At 39.2% G+C, this 27940-nt stretch overlaps 1 protein-coding gene across 1 annotated transcript in view; it reads left to right on the plus strand.

The window, feature by feature from the left end:
- The first annotated feature begins 5585 nt into the window (after window positions 1–5585).
- LOC124875485 (ras-related protein Rab-26) overlaps window positions 5586–27940 on the plus strand; it is a 156036-nt gene continuing 133681 nt past the window's right edge. Inside the window, exons 1-2 of the mRNA XM_047377687.1 lie at window positions 5586–6106; window positions 10846–10956. Coding sequence (XP_047233643.1) covers window positions 5930–6106; window positions 10846–10956 — 288 coding nt within the window. The 5' untranslated portion in view covers window positions 5586–5929. The remainder of the gene's footprint in view (window positions 6107–10845; window positions 10957–27940) is intronic.

Below are 27940 nucleotides of genomic sequence, written 5' to 3' on the forward strand. Positions count from 1 at the left end.
GGATACAACCCTGACAGGTCACCAGTGCACCACAGGGTCATAATTGGAATATAGTACATACAAAATATATAAATTTAGGTACTTTCTATGCAAAACGTCCCGGTAGAATCTGGCAAACTTTACATTGTGATGGAAGGACATTAAAGGCTTTATTTGCATCCCCAGTTGGCATGTAAAGTGGTGTCTAATGGTTGTTATGGTGACTTGGTGACACAAGATGCCACTCTTTCCTGTTCCCTAACAGTGAGTTTTAGGGGTTTACTATTTACCTCCTTTACCATCCTGCACACTGTGCATTGTGACAATGTAAATATGGATCCTTAGACAGCCTAATTGCCAATGAATAAAAAAGTGGGCTGCTGTGTCACATCATATAGTTTACCACTTGGAGGTTCCTACAAACTCTGATCAACTTCAAGTATCACTAATAAGAAATGCCTCAGGTAGTTTTTTTAGGGGATTGTTCTGGGATTTTGTCACCAGTGTTTCAATAATTATTTCCCAATATGGGGTTGCCCTGATGGTGTGTATTTCCATAGAGCATTTCAATATTATTTGAGCTACTATTGTCAATATAAAAGCACATTTTTTCTTACCAGAAAAATGTAAAGTGAGAGAAAATAATCTGGACAAAAGCCAAACAAGTAGGTCTAAATGTTCCTCCATACGTTTGCTTGAATGTACAACTGTATTGCAGCAGCAGTCGTGAATGGGTGTGTGTACTCCACCTCTTGTTTGCAGCTCATTGGTTTTGATACATCAATCGCACAGCAAATGTTGTAATAGCCTCTCCTCCTAACAGATCTGCATACTTGTTTGCTGCGTTCCGCCTCCACACTGCAAATAAATTTCCCGGCAGCCTTTCTATCAGGTTTTTATGGGACTTTGATGGTTTACTTACAGATTGCACACTCTATTACACCACCATCTATTTCAGCCTCCCCCACCTTCTACCCAACTGTGTAGCATGTTGCAGACATTTCTTACCATCCACCCATTTAGTTTGGGATGTTTCCAGTTGCCCTCTGGCTTGATGTTTAAGCAGACATGGTAAGATTAGGGATGAGTAAATTAAGTGGGCTGGGGCAGAAAAAAATGTTCTGTAGAGTTTGCTTCAAAGTAGCAACAATACACATACACACACACACACACACACTGTACATTTCAGAAGAATGAGTCAGCCATGCTGTGGACACCACATCCTTTGTGGTCATAGTTACAAACATGTCTTCTGGAGCATGTATTGATGGGTTCTTAAAAGGATGTGAGCTACTGACTAAAAATTGGTGGCATAGGCTGTTTTTCTTGCAGGCTGGAAGTTAGTTCATGGCCTCCGTGGACAGACTGTCCGGACTTAAGATGGTAGACCCACACAATTCTGTAACAGAAACATGAAATGTGTTTCACGCATTCATATTCAACCCCTCTGAGTCAATACTTTCTTGTAGTGCAAGTCTTGGAGGTATGTTTCTACTAAAAGCTTTGCCCATTCTAGATCCTATAGTTGTGTTCAAAATAACACTCCAACTAGACTAGCCAGATTATTCACTGTTTTTGGTAGAAATCATATTACCACATGGCAAATAATATACCAGTAGGTGTAGTAGAGTTATAGAAAACCACACATTGTACATGCATTTCTCTGACAAAAATGGGTTGTTCCAGGCATTGTTCAGAAAAGTAGTGTACTTTCCTGAAGAAAATGATTGGAGAGGGGAAAACATATAAAGTAGTGCAAAATGATAGGCAGCTCGGCTAAAATGATATTCAATGCTTTAAAATGGAAAGCAAAACCAGAAAGATGTGGAAGAAAATGAAAAAAATACTATTTTAATGGATCCAAGAATAGCCAGACTCAGCCAATAATCAGTTCCAGGGTGATCAAAGCAGGTCTGAAGTTAATGGTGAGGACTGTGATAATTAGAAGATGCCTATGTGAAGCTAATCTGTCGGCAAGAAGCCACCCGTAAAGTACCACTGTTAAAAAAAAAGGACATCTTGAAGAGGATACAATTTGCCAAAGAACACATCAGCTAGCCTCAAGAGAAGTGGAGAAACATTTTGTGGACTGATGAAAGTAAAATTGTTATTTTTGGGCTCAAGGACAGTTTGTCAGATGACCCCCAAACACTGAAATGAAGCTATAACACACTGAAGACAGTGATGCATGGTGATTAAAGCATCATAATATGGGGATGTTTCTCTTACTAAGGTGTTGGGCCTATTTCAGTTGAGTTCAAAAATACTTTATTAATCCCGAAGGGAAATTAAATGTTGTTATAGCTCATATTATGAAGGTTTCCTCAAAGAGCCGTTGTAGATGCTGATGGCTGTGGGCAGGAAGGATCTCCTGTAGCGCTCCGTCTTACAGCAGATCTGAAGAAGCCTCTGACTGAAGACACTCTGTTGTTGTAGGACAGTCTCATGAAGAGGATGCTCAGGGTTCTCCATAATGTTCTTCATTTTATGCAGAATCCTTCTTTGCACAAAGAAGACCATGATGCCTTGTATTTCTCACATACAAGACATCATGGTTGAGTTTGCATATATTAAAATACTTGAAGAGGTCATGTTGCCTTATGTCGAGGAGAACTGTCCTTGAAATGGGTGTTTCAACAAGACAATGACCCCAAACACACAGTAAACGAGCAGCATCTTGTTGCACACCAACAAAATCAAAGTTAACCAGCCCAATCAAAACTGCTGTTTCTGTAAACGTTAATACAGTAAATGAATTGAGTTTGTAAAGAAAAACGCAGACACTACAATTTTGTTGAACAGCACAATAGTAATTTCCTTCATTTTCTGTAACTTTCTTTGTGATTTGATTTAGAATGTAATATGAAGTGTTCCCAATGCATGGAAATAAAACTTTTCTAAGGATTGTTTAGCTTTACTCGAGATTTTAAACACACTGCTATTATTTTTAATGCAACTCTATACGGGGTTTAGATGACATGAGATTTGCCAGCTAGTCAAACATAGTTCCACTAGCTTGGGCATGAGTCTACTTCCGCTGCATATTGAAAAATCATGAATCACCTCTAAACTCTTCAAAAGGCCTTGCTTCTCATTCCTCTTAGGGCTGATGTTATCCTTGTTGCTTGTGTACCTTTTTCTACCACACTATTTTTTTTTTCTTCTGCTTAACTTTTCCATTACCATGCTTGGATACAGCACTCTCTTTAAATTGGTATTATGAACTATTCTACTTTTCTGGGAAACTGGATCTTGAATTTTAAGCCATAATCAACTAAAAATGAATTAAAATAAATGCTTGAAACATATTACTCTGTCTGTAGGGATCTTTTCATAACTTTTTAAACAGAATTTCTGAATTAAATCAATGATGTCATAATCTTTTGAAATGTGCATTTAGTGCATCATTGAATAGGGGTTAGAAAGCACTGCTCTTTAGTCACAGATATAGGATGTGTGTTCAGTGTCTGCAGGCCTTGTGCACCATATGGGGCTGTCCGATAGTATGAGACAGGCTGCAACTGTGGAAGAAAAAAACAAAGCTTCCTACTACCTGCCAGGTGTCACACATTTTTCTTGAATCTGGACCAAGTTGGATTTTTAAAAGAAAATACACCCCAAATTGCACTTCTAATTTCATTTTGGCTCACTGCTGCACTGTGTTTAAATTAAACTAGCAGTCTTACTCCAAGTCTGCTGAAATCCTGTTAGGTTCTTCCAAGCGAGAAGACTGTAATCAGTGGCATTTTTCCGCCCAATGAGGTATTACCCTTGAGTGGGGATTCCATAAGGCAAAAAAGCTAGATGTGCCTCAAATGTATTTAATAATGCTTATTTTCATGTCCTGTAAAGGGGGGGTGGGTGACCCTTATGTTGTGCAGGGCAAGTACTGTTAATCACAGTAAAAAGCTGTTAATGGCTTATGCACTGAAGTCAGCCTATGATTTGGTGATAAATTAAAGGGCTATTTAGGTGTTTTTGTTAAGGAGACTGGCCTGTATTTGGCAATCTCTAGGTCTTGATTTCGGCTGCTCAGCCCTCAACTGGATCATTTGATACTGAACAAAGATTCTTTAAAACACCACCTTAGATTAAGGCAAGCATGAAAGGCTGAAAATACACTGGCTATCAAACAGGTACACACCCCAATTAAAAAGGCCATTTTTTTGATGTAACAAACAGAATAATGATAAATTGTTTGAAAACGCATTTGAAACTTATTTTTTTGATAACATAATTTGACATATATCTTGCATAATTCAAGTAAAAAACTGATTGATTAGAGATAGAGAAAAAACATGAAAAAAAAAATGTATAAGCTCCAATTACCTGGTAGCATAAATGCAAAAACTCCTTTTAATTTTGTTTCTGCATTTAGTCTTTTTAAGTTCACCCCTGCCATCAAGTACAGTAGGAATGATATAACCTGAAGAAAGGTTTGTCTTTCTTACATTTGCTTATTTGCATGCTTTTTGCTAAAGCTATAATTTGCAGAGAGGTTACAGAGGACCAAAAGAATCTAATATGGTGACACTGAACGCAGTCACCAGGAGAAAATATAGATATTACTTTTGGAAAGACTTGTATGCAGCCTCCCTGAAACTGATAGCACTGAAAGAACTGTAGGAATTGCCAACAAGTACTGGATGGTGTGTTCAACACATAACCGTACTATCTGTATGTTAAATAAACAAGTATGGTTGTGAGAGAGAAGTGTTTTCTTCCAAAAAAAAAAAAAACCCTTCAAGGCCTGGCTAAAATTTTCCAAGATCTTGTGTTATGGTCTAGTGAAACTGAAGTGCAACTTTTGAGTCATAATTAAAAATGGTGTGTTTGACACAAAAACAAGATTTTGTAAGATTTTTGTAATCATACTCACAGTGAAATGTGGTGGCAGCATCATGCTATGGGGTTACTTTACTTCAGATGTAACTGAGGTTGTTGTCAAGATGGATAAAGTAATGAATAGTTTCAAATAACAGGCAGTGTTGACCTTCGAACCGCTGTCTGCTTGCAAGCTGAAGTTGAAGAGGGATTTTTTTTCCAGGATCACGGTCAGTCTAAGCATACATACAGTTACATCATGGGAGGAAAAATAAAGTTTGAATAGAATATAATACATGCCATTATTTGCAAACAAAGGTTTAAAATGACTCATGATCTCTTTTTTTTTTTACATCAAAAAAATGTTGCATTCAATCAGGGATAGTGTGCACTTTCAAGAGCTACAGTATTAACTCATCAAACATGGATTTATACTACAATAAATAAGGATCCTTTGAAATGACTGGATTTTTTTTGCAATTCAAATATATTCTTAATATCTTTCAAATCATACTAAATACATTTTTAGACAGGACACCAGTCTAAAAAAGGCTTACAGTTTTTACTGTTATAAAAATGTTGTGTTACATAAAATATTATGGGTTTTATCTTTTTTTGCTGATGGGTTTTTCTCGGAATAGGGTCTGTGTGTGTTCGTGGTGGCTTAGGGTTCATCCAGGGAGCAATTCATGTTTGAACCACCACTGATTGGAGGTGAGCTGTTATGATGTTGGGTACCATTGATTCGCTACTGTCTTGGAACACTGCATTCATCAGTTTGATTTTGGACTGAAAATCGTGCTTTGCATGAAAAGCCAAAGCATATTTTGATATTTTGGTCCTGAGGAAATTATCATGATTGTATGAGAGAGAGAGAGAGAGAGAGAGAGAGAGAGAACATCCGTCAGTTTTCTACTATCCAGCTGCACCAGCGGGACGACAACCGCCCCTGCTCAGAGCTCTGACGCTTTCTTTTCACGCACAGCAATGATGCTGACGCACAGATGAACTTCTCTTTCCTCAACAGCTGCAACTTAACGTGGGGTAAAGTCGTTTTCTATCCAACCCGAAACTTCACGCTCTCCTCTCTTTAAGCTTAAAACTTCATTCCAAGTCTACCAGAGCCATGTCCAGGAAGAAGGCAGCGAAGGGCAAAGTGAGCTCCAAGAGCCCAAAGGCGTCTCCGAGCAGCGGGCGGACAGCGAAAGGTCTCGTCGCCGCCGGCGCCCCGTCCTCGGCGCTGGTCTACCCGAGCAGACCGTCCATCAGCAGTAGCGGCGAGTTTTACGACATCGCTTTCAAGGTGAGCGCAACTGGATTTTAATCGCCTCCCGAAACGGTCGCCCGGGAAAACCTGCCAGTCAGAGAAAGCACGTGCAAGTTTTCCCAGCTTCAAATTCCACTAATTAGGCTTCACGCGGGCTGATTTAATTCCCTGTATGGTTTCATTAACGTTTAAAAACTCAACTAAAGCGCAAAAGTACGATTTTATTAAATACTCTTTGAAACTTTTTTCGGTAGCATATGGGAGAGTTTATAGGACCAGTAAGTAAAATACGAAGAGATTTCAGATTTTTTCTTTGCTTACTTGCTTGCCTAATTTATTCGTCTGTACTAAAAACAAATAGCATTTTCGACGCATTCTATGTGTTAATTTTCGGCTGTCAACATTTCAACAAGCAGGTTATTGTAATTATTTTCATATTCATTGGAGGTCTTTTCTCGTGCTTGTGATACAACAAAAACAGTCGGTATTATTTCTTGGTTTTGGATGCGTAATGAATGTTGTATTTACAGCTTAATCTTTGTTTAGTGCGCAACAGTCCAGTGCAATAACCCAGAGAAGATGATTGAGACAGGTTTCTATAATTAATGGGATCAATTAACTGCAGAGGATGAGGAGGCTTTTGCTGGAGCAGGAGTCCGGCTGATAAAATATGTTCATTGCACCTACACAACCTGCAGTAGGATGACATTATCATATATCTTTGAAGTTATCCCCATTAAAAAGAAAAATAGCAAAGTAAATTAAATATTTTTATGCTAATGATAAGTTATGCAGTATATTCCTCTGTAAGGTCAGAGATTTGTGTTGAAATATGTATAGATTCTGATTTATTTGCATTCCTTTTTAATTCTTTCGATATGCTGGTGCCATGTGTGAATAAGCATTATTGCCACAGTGCCTTGCCTAAAAACTCTTTCTTTTCTTTTTTTTTTTTCCATTTTGAAATGAGACCACCACAAACATGATCATTTGTGATGGATCCACAAAAATTGATGCATGTTCGAGAAGTGAGAGGGAAGTTGGATGGTTTTAAAAAAAAAAACTTTCTGCCAATAAAAATCTAAAAACTGAATCGTTCTCAGCTCTTATTAATATTCAGTACAACCAATTGCCTGCTGAAATCAGTTGGGTGGTAAACAATAGTGTGTAATGTAATCTCAAGATAAATACAGTGGTTCTGTGAAGGGTCCAGAAGTTTGTTAGACACATTAGTAAAAAAACAGCATCATAAAGACCAGAGGGCAAGTCAGGCATACAGTGGAGAGGTTTGACGCACGGTTTGGTGATAAAATTAAACAAATATCAAATGCTTTGAAAATTTGATGAAACACTTATCAATCCATCATAAAAAACTGAAGGAGTATGGCAAAACTGCAAGGAGTGCATTGATCAGAGAAGCAGCCAAGAGGTTAATGTTAACTCTGGAGGAGCTGCAGAGATTTGCAGCTCAGGTGGGCAATGCACAAGTCTGGTCTTAAAGTAGAAGTGGCAGGAAGAAGTCAGTTGTTGAAGGAAAACGTAAAAGGCGCTGTTTGCGCTTTGGCTCAAGCCATGTGCCCGGTCAAAGTAAATAAAAATGTTACTTTCTGTCTGATGTGCAAACACCATTTGTGGTTAAAAAAATGAATATCCTAGGCACACAGTAAAACGTGGTACTGACAGCATCATGCTGTGTGGATGCTTTTCTACATCAGAGACAAGGAACCGGTCAGAGCTTTTAGGTAGATGGATGGAGCTAAATACAGGATAATACTGGGACAAAAACCTATTGGGTGTGACACAGTTCCTAGGATGGGTGGAGAGTAGTTTTCCAACAAAACAATGAGCTTAGACATACACCCAAAGCTGCCATAGAATGGTTCAGATCAAGGGTGTCAAACGCCAGTCCTCAAGAGTTGGTGTCCTACAACGTTTCGATGCATTTTTGCTTCAACACACCCAAATCAAATAATTAGGTCATTAGCAGGACTCTGCAGAACGTTATGACCTTCTATTCAATCAGTTACATAAATGTTTTACACAAAACAGTTTGTTTTTTTTTACTTATGAAAAAGCGTTTGTTGAAAATATTGAGTATGCCTTTTGAAATCTTTGGTATTGCATCATGTAATTCTTAAGGCTCCCACATAGTCGGGCGTACTGTTCGTGTACCGGGAGTGGCGCAGACTCTGTGCGCACTGTCTGCAGACATTTGAGATTTCCTACTGATTTCCTACATTTCTTGTGACAAATTCCTACATTTCACACACTTTCTTCTATTGCTTCATTGGATGTGAAGGAAGCTATTTGCCATGTGACTTGGAAAACAAAAGAAATGAAGCTGGTATATGAGGCCAATAAACCAGACTAGGGACGATGAAGAGGAATACAATATGCTGGTGAAGTACATGAAGACGATGGACAGTGAGAAACACTTTGAATACTTCTGAATGGATAGTAGCAAGTTTGATGGGCTAGTTGGGCACCTAGACCCATTTCTTCTCCACCAGGGCACTCACTGCACACCTATCAGTGCTGCAAAGAGAGTGGTAGTAACACTGCGTGCCCCCACGACTCGTTGCTTTGAGCAGTGTATCACATATAAAATGGTTCGATGTGAAGACTTTTTCTCGCCGAGCAATTTGTGATGCTGCGTGCGCTAGAAGTATCTCTCAGGTTGTCTTACAATACTGCTCAATAAAAGTTATTCTGAAGGGTTACATTTAAAATGGACAGATAAGCGATGAAACTCACTGTCAACACATGTAGTCTGTTTTTCTATTGGTATTTTTTTTAAAGTTGATTACGAAGATGTTGTTTTTCTGTGTGAGTTGATCTTAAATCCAACATAAGACCCTGGTGTCGAGGCCTTTAGCTGCAGTAACTTAAAGAAACTGTTTTCTGCATGACCTAATCAGTCTTTCATTGCTGTGGAACAGCTTTATCCTATTGTGGTTAATGAGCTTTGGAGCCATTTGTAGAAAACTCTCCATAGGTCTTGTCACAGCATTTCAAGTGAGTAGTAGAATTGCTGTTGTGTTTGTGATCATTGTTCTGTTGATGACCTAGTTTGGGTCAAGCTTCAACGCTCAGAAAGACAACTTCACCTTTGACTCTTGACTACTTTGGTATACAGAGGAGGTCATGGTTGACTCATGTACTGCCCAGATCCTGTGGCAAAACAAGCCCGAATCACCACCCTTCCACCTCAGTGCGTACCAGTTGGGATTGAGGGTTTGTGCTAACATGCAGGATTTGGTCAGCTTCCTGTTGGTGTCCTGTCTTACATTACAGTCAAACATATTTTCCTAAGCTTTGCCAACATTAATTTTTAAAGAGCAGAGCTTTTCTCTTAATGGTTCTTGAGGATGGGATGTTCTTTCTAGCTCTTCACCATTCTTTTGAAAAGCAGAAAAGGCTGTTTTGTGTCATAGAAAGGAACTTGGATTTGGATTGCATGTGAACAAGTGAGAGCCATGAATGACTGAAGCCAGCAGTGTTACTTTTCCGATATCTAAGCAGCACAGCAAATCTGAAATTGCAAATTTAACACCCTCAGAGTTAAAATGAACACTTTCCCAGGGTTTATATGGGAATCACTGGTAAAGTGTTAAATTAACACTTTTTATTTAGTTACAATTATTAACACTAGGTAGTGTTGCTTAACAAACTCTTACAGTGTTAAATATTAACACTACAGGATGACATAAAATTATTAACACTGTGACAGTGTTGTCTAATAAACTCTTACAGTGTTAAATATTAACACTACAGGATGACTTAACATTAATAACACTGTGACAGTGTTGTCTAATAAACTCTTAGTGTTAAATATTAACCCTAACGCCTAACCCTAACACCTGATACACAACCGAGGACATTTAGAAAAAAACATTTAAAATTAATTGGCTACTTAACCTAAATTGTTCAAAACTATATTTTAGAGAGGAATTTAGTTTAACGTTAACCCACGATGTATTAACATGACATGAAATAAAGGCTAACGTTCAGGCAGGTCTGCTTAAAGTTAGCAAAAAACGGCGACGAAAACTTGTTATAAATGCCAATAAATTTTAATCTGTCCCCAAATTTAGAAACAACGAGTCAGCGTAAACACATTTTAATAAAAGTAGCAATGGCACAATGACTAATTTGTGAAATTTTACTCACCAGTCTCTCCTTTTCATGTGCCATGTGAGTGTGAGAAAATGGCTGCTGACAAATTCCTTCACGGGGGGTACCTGTCCAAGTACCCGGATGTTCAAAGTGTCACTCATTAGTGTTAAATACCGTCAACTCCGTGATTTGACACCACCACTCTTGTGTTTCATTAGTGGAGAGTTGATACTACCAAAATCAACACCAATACATCAACACTTCACTCTGAAAAAGCCTAACACCAGCATTTTAACACTGATGAATTTGCTGTGAGGGCTTAAGAGATTTAAATATTTAACATTTTATACACTATGTGATGGATAATCAAGTAAGAAAGAACACAGATGAAGAACATAGATAATTAGAATTATAAAATGCAAATCAAAGACTAATCATAATCAGCTCTGAGGGAATATCAATCCAATCTTTTCATCACATGTGTAGTGACTGGTATTGATTTCTAACTCCACAATCAACAACTGTACAGACTGTCTCTGCATTTTGACACGTTTAAAAATGTTCAGTGGTTTAAATTTACATCTAATCACTGCAAATAATTGATTAGATTCAAATTTTATCAAGTGAATAACCATAGTACTCTCTTGTGTCTGCTTTAGGTGATGCTGGTGGGGGATTCAGGTGTGGGAAAGACCTGTCTGCTGGTTCGTTTTAAGGATGGAGCCTTTTTAGCTGGGAGTTTCATCTCTACTGTTGGCATCGATTTCAGGGTATGCACTAAGACGCGCTCACATGAAAACATAACATCATGAATCTTTAAGGTGAATGCGTTTAGAGGTCATTGATGCTGCCTTCTACAGTGTCCTGCAAAATGATTCATACACTTTTAACTTTTCCATATTTTGTCACTTTGCAACCACAAACTTTTTTAATGTGACAGGCTAACAAGTTAGGCGTAATAGTTTGGTTGACAGAAAATAGGCTACCCTCTTTGTTTTTTTTTGTTGTTTTTTTACAAAGACTGATCTACAAATTGTGACATGCATTTGCTTTCATGTGCCCATCCCTTAACACCGAGATTCACCAATACACACCATAATGCAGATTTCCTTTAAGAGACATCTTAAAGCAATCATAATGAGATTATTAGAAGCATTTTCCATAAATAACATCCTGCACAATAATTGCTCTCCTTCTCCATGTAAATAGTTAATCAAGGGATTTTCTTTCTTTGACTTAGACTCTATAGTTTCCTTTTAAAGATATTGTGCAGTTGTTAAAACTGAGCTTTAGAAGCTGAAGTATTGGATCTTTTAGCCATGTGTCCTGAATAAGAAGGTGTTTAAACCCTTTCTGTGTAGCAGATATCTTCCATAATCAACAACACATTTGACCTGAATAAAGCAAAAATACAAACAATAATTCAAATAACTATTTATTTTTGGGTGAATACATTATTTATTGTTTTACTGCTAATGGCAAACCCAATTACTGTCTACAGCTCCTTGTGGGGAAATTAAAGAAGGGTTTTGAAGTACCTATAACTGCAGTCACCCGTTGAGTGTGACTGCTGAGGACTAGGAGCCGTTACCCGTCTCTGTCTTTTACTGCCTTGTTGCTCCCTGATGCCTGGTTGTCACAGAATCTGACACAGTGCTTTAGAAAACTCATTCCCCAGGAGGCTTTCTGAGCCCCTTTTACTGATTCTGTCAACCCGAGCTGTTTTATATGGTAAGAAGTGCAGCAGAAAGATGCTAAAATCAGGGTAAGAAAAACCCATGGGCAGAAGAAGCAAGGTAGTGTTGAAGCAGCCCAGCACAGTGCCTCAGGATATGTAATAATTGATACCTTCAGCCTGATCAGGAAGCATTAAAACATGCAGCATGTCAAATACATGAAAATTATTTTTTGTTCTAACCTAATTAATCACCTGAAATGCAAAAGCATTTAAGAAGCAGTACATTAGGTTCAATTATTCAGTGGTTTACGAATTGGCACCTGATACCAATATTTGAATATAACATCTGTTCAGCTTCTGTCCTCTCAGGGAGAGTGATTACTGAAGCATAGTTTTGCGTTTGACGTCTGCTCTCGACATTGATCACTTTCTATTTTAGATTCTGACTCCTCTCTAAATATATCCTTTTTCATGTGGAGTGTTAGAAACTTATTTGATTCTTTTTTTTTTTCTGCCTGGATCCACTACACTCCCACTCACTCACTATAACCTAGTCAGGCTCTGTTGCTACAGCTGCTCCTCTGGCATAACAGTTATCACTCGCCCATGTGGAAACACATTGCTACGAGTGCAGCAGAACACATGTAGTCGGCTATCACATATAGTGCAGGCCATCTTTGTTGGCACCCCTGAGAAAGATCTGTAAATAGAAATCTGTTCTAATATTCAGTTGCAGCAGCATAATCTCACACTGATCATTTTACAAAACTCCCAACTTTTAGTATACATTTATTCACTGGTAAAAAATGTCCCATAATTGAGAAATATATATATTTTTTTCAGCACTGAGTAGCAGTCAGAATTGTGCCAAGAAGCAGCCCAACAGATTCACTTTCACAGGTGAAGCATTACAGCTAACGCTATAATGCTCCGCTTGATGTATATAAAAAGCTTAGATACTGCTTTGGGAATTATTTGAAATACAATGGACATGGAGATGGAAACGAAAGGGGGGAAAAAAGAAGCAAGAAAGGGATAGAGGTAGGGTAAAAAGGAGATAAGAATGGAGAGAAAGGATAGAGAACACAAGATGACACCCTAGAAGACAGCTTGTACTCCTGCAGAAATGCAGTGTTACTGAAATGTACAGTGTACTAATGAATGCAAGATGTATTTAGTGGCAACTGCAGCTCACTTTAGAGTATATTTGTATATCTGTAAACACCTAAATCCAAACACATGTGGAGGTATGTATGACTGCTCTTGTGTATATAAGGTTTCTCCACAAAAGTATTCATTAGCAGGTGTGAGGAGCCTCAGACCTGCATGGTAGGGCCTCAGACAGACACGGAGGAGATCGAAGCCACAGACGTCCAGATCCAGCCATGGATCAGGTCCTGCCAAGTAGCCACCGGGAGTGAGACGGCACACAACAGAGCACCCAGCCCCGGACACCGCAAACCACCAAAACACCGCCGGCAGAGACACCAGCACAGAGTATGACAGGGAAGAAATAGGCCCCGCATTTGATGTTCTATGAACCCTGGCACCCCCCATGATCCCCAACCTGAATTTTCCCACAGGGCCATCCCCAACCATGACACAGATATCGAACACATGCCCCCAAACTCAAAAGACATGAATCCCCCACCCCACAGGGGCACACCTCCACAAGAGAGCTCCATTGTACAGACACATCTGTATAATGCAAGCTTCGCACACAGCCACGGCTTCAAGCAGCCCTGCCACATCTAGCTCTCCACCACATGGTGCGATGTGACAGCAAGGCAAGGGCCGAGCCCAACGTCACCCCAGCCACCACCCGCGAGTGCAACAAAGCAGGCACCACTTAGCCCTGTTAAAAGATGCCATAATTGAGAAATAGTTTTTAATAAAATCTATGGTGGTGCAAAAAGTGGTTTGCCTAAGAATTCACAATAAGTGTTACGGAAGTATTTCCAAAATTTAGATGGAACATCTTTAGTTTTAGAGTTTCAAGGAGCTTCTTGTTATTAATTTATGACAATCTTTCCTCAAGGTCCAAATAAGAACCTTTTTTTTTTTTTTTTTTACCTTTTGGATGCTAGGGTACACAAGATCCATGTTCATCACTGTTTCAATCTTTAGGCAGTTCTCTATTTGATTATGATTCCACAGCACGATTCTAAAATATTTTATTTAAAATCGAAGTTATTGATGTAACATGCCTCTGCCCTCTTTCTCACACACTCACACACAGCCATTTACAAGCCCCTGCAGACCAATTATTTAAAAAATAAGTAAAAGTGCTTCTAATCTAACAAATGAAATTGCAAAATGCTGTTAAAAAATGCTGTTCCAGCAAGTTTGAAAATTTGCTTGTGGGCCTCAGCTTTTGTAACAGATGAAGTGCGATATTTTGCAATGGACGTCCGTGCATCACATGATAGAGCGGTCCTCCCTGGTTGTGATCCCGTCACTTTGTTTTGGTTCTCGTTGTAATGTGTGGGGATCGTCATTTTAGTGAAAACCTTCCAGGTGGAAAGTTACATCCAGAGCCCCCATTGGCATAGATTTGGAATGACTTTATGGTTACAAGGCAAGTTTATTTATATAGCATGTTTCAGTAGCTAGACAATTCAAAGTGTTGTACATGAAAAAAAGAGAGAGACATAATAGGAAAAGTACAGTGGCATAAAGGTAATTAAATAATGAACGAATACAAATAATTACAGAGAATAAAATGAATAATTAAAATGAGAAGATGGTGTTCTATAAAATGAAAGATTTATGATTAAAATGTTAAGAAAATGAAAGGAAAATTAGACTGAAAACTTAATTAATAATGTTTAGATAGCACAATAGTCAAAGGCCACTCTAAACAAATAAGTGTTTATTCTTGATTTGAATCAACTTTGGATTTCAGCGCTTTTAGTTTCCTGGGAGTTTAATCTAGATTAGTGAAGCAAGGAACTAAAACCTGCTTCTCCATGCTTGGTTCTGGGTATGTAGAGTAGATTTGAGCCAGAAGACCTGAGAGGTCTGGGTGGTTGATGCACTGACAACAAGTCTGTAATGTATTTTGGTGCTAAGCCATTCAGTAATTTATAGATTAACAGAAGAATATTCTTTGAGATACGGGGAGCCAGTGTAAGGACTTTAGGGGTGATGTGCTCCACTTTCTTAGTTCTAGTAAGGACGCGGGCAGCAGCATTCTAGATCAACTGCAGCTGTCTGATCGACTTTTTAGGCAGACCTGTGAAGACACCGTTGCAGTAATTAATTCTACTAAAGATGAACGCATTAATTAGTTTTTCAAGGTCCTTGAGATGTTCTTTAGGTGATAGGCCAACCTTGTTACTATCTGTATGTGCCTCTGAAGGTTTAGGTCTGAATCCATCACTACACCCAGGTTTCGAGCTTGACTGGTGGTTTCTAGCTGTATTAACTGAAGCTGTGTGCTAGCTTTTAAACGCTCTTCCTTTTGGTCCAAAAAAACTTACTTCAGTTTTGTTTTGATTCAGCTGAAGAAAATTTTGGCCCATCCATGCACTGATTTCTTCTAAGCATTTACCCAGCGCTTGGATGGGTTCATAGTCACCTGGTGACATCGTAACGTATAGCTGTGTGTCGTCTGCATAGTTATGATAACTTACGTTGTTGTTTATTAAACTCTGAGTTAGGGGGAGCATGTAAAAATATTGACTAGGAGGGGCCCTAAGATGGACCCTTGGGGAACGCCACATGTGATTTTGTGGTCTCTGATGTAAAGTTACCTACTAACACAAAAAAGTATCTGTCCTTCAAGTAGGACAATTGAGTGGTGTACCAGAAAGGCCAACCCAGTTTTCCTGGCGCTCTAATAAAATGGGGTGATAAACAGTGTCGAATGCTGCACTAATGGCCAATAATACCAGCACTGTGGTTCTTCCACAACCTGTCTGGACTCCACAAGCACATTTATAAGCATTTATCTTAATTGTATTCATGTGCTAGTACTATCTATTGGATGTTTCTTTGCATGTCTGTTTTTAAACTCATGCACTTTTTGACAAATTTTATTCATTATCAGCTGACTGAATGTTTGAAAAAAGCATTTCTTTAAATGCTTTCCCCAAAGAGCCTTTTGTCAGTGTTGAAGACAAAATAATTGCACTATGTGACGTTCACTCCCTAGAGTTATTTCATCTTCATGTATATCAGTCTATGATGTGTTTTGTAAAGAGAAAACACATCATAGACTAATGTGTTGCAAATGGGATGTGGTATTTAAAGCCACTTTGTTTAGACTTCAAAAGTACACAGAACCTTCAAGACTGTTTGTCTACTCTGAATCTTTCTTGACATCTTGTCTTTTTCAGATCATTGTAGTGTCATAATGTAGTCTTAGTATCCATGCTATTAAATAAAAATATAGAACATATATAGAACATCTCAAATGTACTGTAACCTTAATCATTCAGTTAAACTTCCTGCTATTAATGAATACATTTGATGTCCGTGTTGTGATAACATAAAAATGTAGCTGACCAGTGGAAATATCTTCCAAAGGTGCAGTGTGTTCCAATTTTTAAGATCCACTTGAAATCTGGGAGTTTTAACTTGACTTTAACCTTGACATGGCAGTTTTGGTAAAGTTTGACCTGCTCATACAGATTTTAGCTGATAAAAAGTTCTCATTACGAGCGGTGATGGAAGAAAATATGCGGTGCCACGAAAAGGTGTTAGTTCTCTTTCATATTTCTTTGGTTTCTGTTTTTTCATTACAGTTCATGAGAAACAAGAGGACGTTTAGCCCCTTCTTTTTAGCAAAAAAGTTTGAATTCAGTCGCAATGTAGCCCACCCTTACCTGAGGATCATCCTGATGAAGATTTTCTTGGAAAATGTTAGATGTATCTTTGTGTTTTTCTTGGTCAGCAGTGGTTTTCACCTTGGAACTCTCCCATGGATGCCATCTTTGCCCAGTCTCTTTCCTCTTGTTGAATAATGAACACTGTTGGGCCACCAGTGTGATTACTGCTGGTCTTATACAAAATCCTTCGTCCTAAATTGTAATCTGTAGTTGTGAGCTTGACTTGGTGATCTGTGTTCATTCAGTGAAACATTCGCACTGACCACGCATTTCACACTTTCTCAACCAAAGTCTACTACGTCAAATATCCTCTACCTCTTTTGAGCATTTAACTCTAATTATAAGCATATTAGGACCCACACCTTGCTGTCTATTCATTGTTGTTCTGATATGTCTGTTGAACCTTTTTGATGCAGTTCTGCTGCAGCAACAACTCATCCAAAGTCGTGCAGTGTAACAGAGTTATTGTATATCAAGCTCCCATGGTGTGATGTACTAGACTCTAGGTGGTGTTCTGAATTCTTTTGTGACTTCCTGGTCAATGTGGTCATTTAGGTTGGCTTGCCATTCCTGTCTTCCTCTGGGTTTGGGACTAATGGATCCTGGGCATGGCAAGTGAAATTAAATTAAAAGAATTTCATTATTTACAGTTAATTTGTGGTTTAACAAGGGGCACAGTTATATTTTAACCCAAGGCCACATTGCTTTGAATACCTTATTATCCCCTTAAAATATGAAATTAGAGTAGAATGGAATAGAAATATCCTTTTATTGTCCCACAGTGGGGAAATTCAGGTGCCAGTGGCAAAGCAAAGGGCAAATGGAAGAATGCAGGTTCGAACATCACTAAAAGCTATAAAATCTTTAAAAATCAGAATCAAAATCAGGAATTAAAAGTTAGAATAAACTGTACAGTTAAGTAGAAACCCGCATCACAAAAAAATTTATACTATGCGGTATTCCCAAATGGCATACTCGGATAAATGTCATAGTTGGGTGACCGGAAACTCTCAAAAGGCACATCTCTGGCTGTGCTTGAGGGAGAAAAGAAAACAACCAATCATTTACAGAAAAAACAGAAAACTGTGCAAATAGCAGCTTGAATAAAAACCTTGAGCAGCTAAAAACTGTGCAAATAACAACATGGGTGTAAACACCTATTGAGTTTGTTGGGAGCAGTGATGGTTATAAAGTCTAACAGCTGCTGGGAGGAAGAATCGGCAGTAACGCTCCTTTGTGCACCTAGAGTGCAGCTGTCTTTCAGTGAAGGAGCTCTCCAGTTCTGCAACCGTTTCATGCATGGAATGGGAAACATTATCCAGCAGTGATCAGTCTTTCTGTCTTCCACCACCTGGACTGTGTTCAGGGGTCATTCTAGGACAGAGCTGACCTTCCTAATGAGGTTATCTAACTGCTTCCTCAAAGCGGTTTTCCAATTATCATTACAAAAGTGCTTTTTGTATTTACTGAGATTACGTTTGATATCAAAATCTGTTTGATCTGATGCATGTGAATGTGACACAAAGCAAAAACAAAATTGTCAGGATAAAAATACCTTTTCTTGGCACTGTAGCTACTGTATTCAAGGTATTTCTTTCTAACCTTTCTGCGGTTAGCATCATTATTATGACAAATAAGGTGCTGCACAACTGTATGACAAAGCAGTCGCTGTAAAATGAGGTTTTCCTGATATTTCAAAATGATGGTTTGAAACTGATATTTTCTTTAGCGTGTCAGTTACCATTACTAAAACGGCAGTCTGTTTGTGTGGCCTAGTCAATGTACACCCTCACCTTAATTGATAGATTTCCAAAGGTCCACCAACATTTCTAAATCTGGCATGTTTCACAACATACAGAGTTTAAAAGCTCAACTTGTCATAGAAAGTAGTTTCTTTTTGATTAGCTTATAGCTTCCAAAAGTACGAAATTTTATCTGCAGGAAAAGAGAGCTTGTTCTGTCATTTTGTTCAGGTGTTCATTTGAAAATGGATTTCCAGCCTTTGTGACCATCAGGCACTGAAGTGTTATAACGTACTGCTCTTAAGTTAATATATGCAGTTAATGCAGCAGTGAGAGTTAAACAGCAGCACTTTTCAGCACCGCCAGGAATGTTCACCAGTGACCTCCGCGATAATGAGGTGAAGGTGTCAGAAACCTAGAAGGAAGGGGACGTTTTTTTTTTGGAAAAGAGGGTGGACTTGTGCCTACCTTCTGTGCTGGTTATATTTTCATGACAGAAAGAGATGAGTCACCAGAAATCAGGCTTCAAACGCCGCTCTCACTGCTGATTGTTTTCTAGCTTTTCCAAGGAGACCTTAGTTAGAATTGCTGATGAGTTTAATTTGTTTTTAAACCAGAAGAATTATTATTCTTGCTAACACCCCTTCAGCTCACTCTACACCCAAGGCTTTGTGTGTGTGTGTTTACGTTTTTCCGCTTTTCATGTCCATAGCATACTTCTTTAGATGACACTGCACTTCACTGGACAGTTTATCATTACACAAAATTCTTCATACCGACACTAATGGTTGATTCATTGTTTGAACTTTCCCACTTAGGTCAAATATTTATTAAATAGTTAAATAGTTTTTATTTTATTGGAAAGTAGTTGGATATGGATCAACACCCTGACATAGAGAGTTCTAAAAGCAATTTTGTTTACTCTTTTATTCATGTTAGGAGTACATGTTTACATATAGAGATAGTTAACTAGACAATCAAGATGTTTAAAGAGGCTGCTTTTGCTTATTTTTTAACATTTAATTTTGTGTTTAAAAGGAGTTGACCAGCAAAAAAAAAAAAAATGTCTGGAAAATGAAATTTTCTCTCCTGCCTGGTGCCCCACTGGGCAAATCAGTCTAATTCTCCCTGATCCAATTCCTGCATCTTCATCAAACTGTGGCCTGTAGCTTACAGCCGACTGAAATTTGTTCACAACCTGTATCACAACCTGCCATATTTCTCTTTCAGATTGGTTTTCAGGAAGTAGCTCCTGTGCTTTCTAGTTAACTGGTCGATAAACCAAAACAGCAAAAATTTATTTTGCCTACTTTGTTCCTCTTGAACCTTGTCAGTTGCTGGAACTATTGAATGTTCTAGTAATAGAGTAATATATCAAATAATTTGGCGATTAATCAAATAATGGATAAATAGAAACTTTCATCAAAGCCTGCGTTTATCTGCATATGTTTATCCTCATCAATTGTTCTTTGGTGACGCTGTGCCTCAAAAGGACATGCATGTCCATATATAACCATGCCTGCCATCTACAGTCTGTTAGGAACTTTGTTTCAGATATTATACAGGTCCTTCTCAAAATATTAGCATATTGTGATAAAGTTCATTATTTTCCATAATGTCATGATGAAAATTTAACATTCATATATTTTAGATTCATTGCACACTAGCTGAAATATTTCAGGTCTTTTATTGTCTTAATACGGATGATTGTGGCATACAGCTCATGAAAACCCAAAATTCCTATCTCACAAAATTAGCATATTTCATCCGACCAATAAAAGAAAAGTGTTTTTAATACAAAAAATGTCAACCTTCAAATAATCATGTACAGTTATGCACTCAATACTTGGTCGGGAATCCTTTTGCAGAAATGACTGCTTCAATGCGGCGTGACATGGAGGCAATCAGCCTGTGGCACTGCTGAGGTCTTATGGAGGCCCAGGATGCTTCGATAGCGGCCTTTAGCTCATCCAGAGTGTTGGGTCTTGAGTCTCTCAACGTTCTCTTCACAATATCCCACAGATTCTCTATGGGGTTCAGGTCAGGAGAGTTGGCAGGCCAATTGAGCACAGTGATACCATGGTCAGTAAACCATTTACCAGTGGTTTTGGCACTGTGAGCAGGTGCCAGGTCGTGCTGAAAAATGAAATCTTCATTCCCATAAAACTTTTCAGCAGATGGAAGCATGAAGTGCTTCAAAATCTCCTGATAGCTAGCTGCATTGACCCTGCCCTTGATAAAACACAGTGGACCAACACCAGCAGCTGACACGGCACCCAGACCATCACTGACTGTGGGTACTTGACACTGGACTTCTGGCATTTTGGCATTTCCTTCTCCCCAGTCTTCCTCCAGACTCTGGCACCTTGATTTCCGAATGACATGCAGAATTTGCTTTCATCCAAAAAAAGTACTTTGGACCACTGAGCAACAGTCCAGTGCTGCTTCTCTGTAGCCCAGGTCAGGCACTTCTGCCGCTGTTTCTGGTTCAAAAGTGGCTTGACCTGGGGAATGCGGCACCTGTAGCCCATTTCCTGCACACGCCTGTGCACGGTGGCTCTGGATGTTTCTACTCCAGACTCAGTCCACTGCTTCCGCAGGTCCCCCAAGGTCTGGAATCGGCCCTTCTCCACAATCTTCCTCAGGGTCCGGTCACCTCTTCTCGTTGTGCAGCGTTTTCTGCCACACTTTTTCCTTCCCACAGACTTCCCACTGAGGTGCCTTGATACAGCACTCTGGGAACAGCCTATTTGTTCAGAAATTTCTTTCTGTGTCTTACCCTCTTGCTTGAGGGTGTCAATAGTGGCCTTCTGGACAGCAGTCAGGTCGGCAGTCTTACCCATGATTGGGGTTTTGAGTGATGAACCAGGCTGGGAGTTTTAAAGGCCTCAGGAATCTTTTGCAGGTGTTTAGAGTTAACTCGTTGATTCAGATGATTTGGTTCATAGCTCGTTTAGAGACCCTTTTAATGATATGCTAATTTTGTGAGATAGGAATTTTGGGTTTTCATGAGCTGTATGCCAAAATCATCCGTATTAAGACAATAAAAGACTTGAAATATTTCAGTTAGTGTGCAATGAATCTAAAATATATGAATGTTACATTTTCATCATGACATTATGGAAAATAATGAACTAATATTTTGAGAAGGACCTGTACATTATTTAGGTACATGGTAGAATTAAATTTTTTTTGTTACATTGTTTTTGATGTTTTTATGATATAAGCTAAAATTTGTTTGCAATAATTGCATTTTATATCAGAATCATCTTTATTGCCAAGTTTGTACAGACAAACAAGGAATTTGACAGTGGAACACTTTGCTCTCAGTGAAGATTTTTCTTTTTTTTTTTTTTGGTATATATAATAGTTAATAAGAAATTAATTTGAAAAAAAGGATTATCTTTTTAAATGTGCATATATACATAATTGACTTTACAATAGAATATACCCTGAGATCAGTCCAAGTATGCATGATGTTGTTCTGGAACTCTGGCTGTCAAGCGTTCATCAGAGAAACTGCATGGGGGAAGAAACTGTGTGGCGGCTCGTTTTGGCAGGTCTATAGCACCGACCTGAAGGTGAAAGCCTAAATAAACAGTTTGTGCGCAGGGTGTGTCATCAATGATTTCTTTTATTTTCAGAGTTACAAAGGGTTCTGGTTCTGTGAGCGGTGCCCTCTACAGGAAGAGGAAGTAAACTGATGTCAGGTCCGGTCCAGAGATTTTAGCTGCCATTTTCCTGACCCTAGACCTGTATAAGTCCTGGATAGAGGGAACGTCAGCCCAGATGATTCTTTCTGCAGATCTGATTGTTTGTAGCAGTCTGGACCTGTCCTGTTTTGAGGATGAGCCAAACCACACTGAGATGGATGAAAACAGAACAGACTGAATTATGACAGTGTAGAAGATGACCAGCAGCTCCTGTGGAAGGTTGTACTAATTGAGTTGCCTCAGGAAGTACAGTCTCTGCTGGGCCTTCTTCCGAACATTGTCTATTTGTGAGGACCATCTCAGGTTTCAAGAAATGGTGGTTCCTAAGAACCGGAAGGGGTCCACAGCAGACACAGTGTTGTTGAGGATGGCGAGGGGGGTACGTGGAGGTGGTGTTCTCCCAAAGTCCTCTATTATCTCCACAGTCTTGATTGGGTTAGGTTCCAGGTGGTTTTGACCACACCAGTGTACCAGCCGATCCACCTTCTGTCTGTATGCAGACTGATCACTGCCCTGAATCAGTCTTATAACGGTTTCATCTGCAAACTTCCGGAGCTTCACAGACGGTTTCATATTGTATTGCTCTTGATCATCTATAAATTTCAATACCGTATCTAGAAAAGAACAACCTAAAACATACTGCTTGTCTCGTCAATGTGTAACAATGTACTCGATGATGATCTTTCATAATTTTATTTCATAATTTGTGTTATTTTTAAAACTTCACTTAGACTGTGAAACAATTACAGATAAACTCCTCCTAGATATTCTACTGTGGAAATGGAGGACTCTATCAAATCCTGATTCTATGACTCTGAAGTTATTTGTTTTGGTTTATAAAAAGTAAATTTTATATATTATAATTTTTTTTTAACTGTGGCACAACGAGCCTTGGTGTTGTGCAGTACTTACTATACTGAACTTACTATACTGAAAAAAAGGTTATGGATTGTTTGATTCAGCTGCTTTTTTTTTTTTTTACAGTGTCCTGTCTGGCATAGCAGCACTCAGAATGGTTTTCTGAGTGCCAAGAAAAAGCCCAACAGATTTACTTTCACAAGTGGAGCATTACAGCTAACGCTTTAAAGCTCTGCTTGATATTCATTAAAAGAAACTTTATTAGAAACTTTTTTGCGATTATTTAAATTGTTACGGACACAGAGACAGAAATGAAAAGGAAAAAAGAGAAGCACGAAAGAGAGAAAGGGGGGCTAAAAGGAAAAGGGGAGAGAAGGAGAATAGAATTCTTTGTATGTCCAAAAACGTACTTGGCAATAAAGCTTTTCTGATTCTGATTCTGATTCTGATTCTGAGAATGGAGAAAAGAAAGAAGGATGAAGAGAATACAAGGTAACACCCTGCTTGCTTCTACACCTGCAGAAATGTTTGTATTACCAGCTTTTGTACTGAAAGGTGCACAGTACTTATGAATGCAAGATGTATTTAGTGGTAAATGCGGCTTAATATAGAACATTTGTGCATCTGTTAACACCTGAATCTAAACACCTGTGGGTCTTGAGTGTGAGCGCGCATGTGCATTTAAGGTTTCTCCATAAAAATATGCAATAGTGAGTGTGAGGAGCCACAGACCCGCCCTCCTGGACCCGGGACAGATACGGAGGAGATCCGAGCCACAGACATCCAAAGGCCCCCCAGAGCATAGGAACCCCAGGAGAACCACCGCCGGGACTACTGTAACCCCCCCAGAGAAGAGCAGGGGAGAGTCCCAGGGGAACCACCCAGCAGCCACAGTGCAGAAGCCTCAGGGAGCTGCAGCGACGAGCCCACAGGCCCCACCGGCAGCCGTCTACGCCCAAGCAGATCCAGCTGTGGACCCAGAGACCCGAGACCCCGGAACATATCACTCCCCAAGCCGAGGTCCGATCGAGCCCAGGGGTCCAGGCCCTGACAAGCAGCCACCAGGAGTGAGCCAGCACACACCAAAGCACCCAGCCCCAGATACCGAGAACCACAAGTCCAATGGCGGGCAGAGATGCCAACCACCAGCAGGTAGTGTGGCGGGGAGGGAATAGGCCCCACATTTGATGGGGCTTATTCCCTCTCCGGGTAGCCTAAAAGTAAATGTTATAAAGTAAAAAAAAAAATGTTGGTCTTGACAGATATTTACTGAAGAACATTCTGACAACAGAATATCAGGTTTCCTGTCCCTACTACCATGTTCCTACCAGTGGGTTTGGAGCTTAGTTGTGTGCACCTTTAGATATGACATAATTCAATTCTAATTCTTGGGGTCTTAATCCACATTAGAATGTTTTGTTTTTGTTTTTGTTCATAATTGAGTCTTGATTCATGATTTAAAGGCAATGTTCAGAATCTTTTCCAAACCACTTTGGAAAGGAAACAGAATTTTACTTATAGTGTTTTTGAACCATTAATGTAACCTTTTAACAGTTTGTGTCAACATGCATGAAATTATTGTAGCCGTCATGTTGCGTTGTGTAACATTAATATAAGCATATCTAAGGTTAGAGTATTTTCAGTGAGTTTTTATTCCTTATTCCTATTTATTTTATACAAAGAGGGATATTTGTTCCCCTCCTGCTGTGAACTCACTATACATTATTGAAGAGTTTCCCAATTACTCTTTGTTATGGAAGAGGCGGTGGATTTCTTCTTTTTATTGTTATCATCCTTAGCTTTTGAAGCAGTTTGGCCTCCTCTTTAAGTGGCAGCTGTTTTCAAGAGTGAAATGTTGCTGTGAACATTAAGTGGATGAGATTACAGTAAGCTTCCTTTCCAAGAGCATGAAGCAACATGTTCATGGGAAATGTGTTTGAGACCTTCCAGTAGCTCTGGTGTGAGACAGATGCTTAATCTGCTGACTGTAATCTTTGTAATTAAATGAGTAATCTAGATTGCTGTGAAATGGCATATTAAGCAGTGCAGTGCCTTTCAAAATATATTATTTTCGTATTTTGTTAAAACCACAAACTTCAATGTGTTTTAATAGGATTTTATGTTGGGGACAAGCAAAAAATACTGCATAATAGTGAAGTGGAAGGAAACGGGTACATTGTTTTCAACATTTATTTTTAAGTAATCTCAAAAGTATAGTGGTAACATGTATATCCCCTTTACACTGGTACCCCTAAATAAAATAGGGTCCACCTGTGTGTAAGTTGATCTCAGCATGAATCCAGCTGTTCTGGGGGGGACTGAGAGGTTTGTTAGAGAACATTGCTGAAACCTCCACCTAATTGAGATCAAGGACACATCAGTATTGAAGTTGTGGAGAAGATTACAGCAGAGTCGGGTTATAAATAATGTATAAAATTTTTAAGGTCTTAGGAAGGTGGACACAAAGAAGGTGATCTAGTCAGATGGCACTAAATGGAACTTCTTGACTTGTATTTAGAACCTCATGTATGGTAGAAAATGTAACACTGCCCATAACCCTAAACACATCATTCAAATGGTGAAATGATACAGCATGATTACGTAAGGGAGCTTTTCTTCAGAAGGGACATGGAATCTGGTTGATAATACGATGAATGGAGCTAAATACAGGGCAATCCTGGAAGAAAACATGATGGAGGCGGCAAAAGATTAGAGCTGAGGTTCACCAGCAGTAAAATGACCCTAAACATGCAGTCCAATACCACAATCAAATATTCCCAAAAGGTATCAGCTGAAAGTAATTTTTATTATTATCATTATTATTTTTGATTGCAAAAGCTTGTCTGAGGTTGGGGGTGGTATTAGTAGGAAATGCTACTTTTGGGGCAAATTCAGAAAGGACTTTTTTCCGTCTTTAAATTCTAAGCAGATCCCACCAATACCCAATTATATCTGTGTGGTGCTGTCTGCATAACCAATGAAACCGCAATTGGATGCTAATATTCTCCATTGGGAGAACAGCTTCAGTCACAGTGCAAAGTAAAGATGCATGATAACAGCTTCATAATCTACTCTGCATTGTTGTAGTCTTCCTTTGCATTTCTGTTTTAGACCTTATTGATTTATTCCGGATGTGTAATGTAACTGAAGTCAATCTACTCCTACAAACCAGTCATAAACACACACACACACACACACACACACACACACAGTACAGCCTGTTTGTCTGCTTGTCTTTACCTTTTTCCATTTGTATCACATGACTCCTCAAGTAGGCCTACTTGTTAGACTCCCAGGAGACTGTTGTTATGGACGAGTAACCATGACAACGTAGCAACTGTGTAGTGACTGCTTCTGCCCGTTAAGCAGGCAGATGGCTCTCAGGGTTGTTTAGCCTCAGGTATGCCTGAGGTGGAGATGTTGGATTTTTTTATTGTTGTACCCACAGAGCAACAATGACAAAATCTGGATGTGGTCGCAATTTTTCAGATGGTTCTGTCAGACACTTTTGATTCTTGCCAGCTGACTTCTTTTCTCTGATAGCTGGAAGTGTTCCAAGTCAATCAGAGTGCTTCAGTGACGGTTGTTGAACAGCTCCACTGGAGCGAGACGGGGTTAAAGTGTTGAACTGTTCCCCACACAAAGCTTCACACAGAGAATTGATTTCTTTCAGTGAGAAACAAATTATTTTCTGCTCACAGCAATACAGAATGGTTGATTGTATCCGCATATAAAAACACAACGCACATGTTCTTTGCATTATTGTTGTAATTCAAACAATATTTTGGAAGTAGGGTTGAGGTGGGGGGCAATTCAAGGATTGAGACAAAAAAAAACATTTGCCCTCATCAATATAAAATATTAATAAAGGAGCAGTCCATAATGGTAGACAGCACGGAGCACAGAGATTGTTTGAAAGAATCTCTTTGCTGTGTAAAATTATCCATTTTAGGTTTCATCAGTATTTTAGATATCAAACTCTGATAGGGAGCACTGCTTTACTCATGCTCAGCATCATCTTTTGCATTTTGATGTTGATTTTATCACCACCTGCTAGAATTACAGTAATTACAGCATTACAGTAATTTGGATTTGTCTCACGGTCCATGTAAACTTTCTTTAAAAGCAGGGAATAATATCACTTTAAAAAAATCTCCTGAGTTGTACAGGCCAGCATGAAATCCTTTGGGCGTCTGATGCTGAAGCACCTGAAGGTCATTACAGGCCCCCTGCTGGACCTCTTGCAGTTTGCTTACTGGTCAACATGTAGATACAGTCAACTTAGGTCTTAATTTCTTCCTGCGCCACCTTAGGATCCTGGCGTATGTCCCAAGGTGGTTGTTTGTTGACTTCAGTTCAGCCTTCAACACATCAACCCAGACATCCTCCACCAAAAGCTCACCATGCTCACAGTACCGGCCTTCACCTGTCAGTGGATCACTAGCTTCCTAACTGATCGGCAACAGCAGATGAGGCTGGGCAGCATCTTCCCCTGCTCAAGAAGCATGAGGTGAGCAGGTGATGAGCGGCTGAGATCCCGCGAGAGCTGTGCATAAGTAATATGGTGGTTTACTGGTAAACAAACACCACAAGCCAATAAATTAAAGCCAAACATAGAAAAGTTAAAAATACTAATCACCGTTTCATATTTTCCCTATAAAACAAACTGGACGAGGTAGCCTTGGACAGCCTAGAGCGGTACATGGACAAATGTTTTGACAATATTGTAATGGGCAAGCAACAAAAATCTGCATCCATGACCACACCAACATCAAAACGCACCCATTCGGAGTGCCTGGCCAGCCCTTCCACTATATCTCCAGAAAAAAGCTATGCAGATGTATGGACTGCTTATTGATTAATTAATATTAATCAAACATTATAATAAAAAATCATAATTTAGGAAAATAATTTCTTCACCAAAATTCATT

Source organism: Girardinichthys multiradiatus, chromosome 10, assembly GCF_021462225.1.
Source record: "Girardinichthys multiradiatus isolate DD_20200921_A chromosome 10, DD_fGirMul_XY1, whole genome shotgun sequence".
Lineage (NCBI taxonomy): Eukaryota > Metazoa > Chordata > Actinopteri > Cyprinodontiformes > Goodeidae > Girardinichthys > Girardinichthys multiradiatus.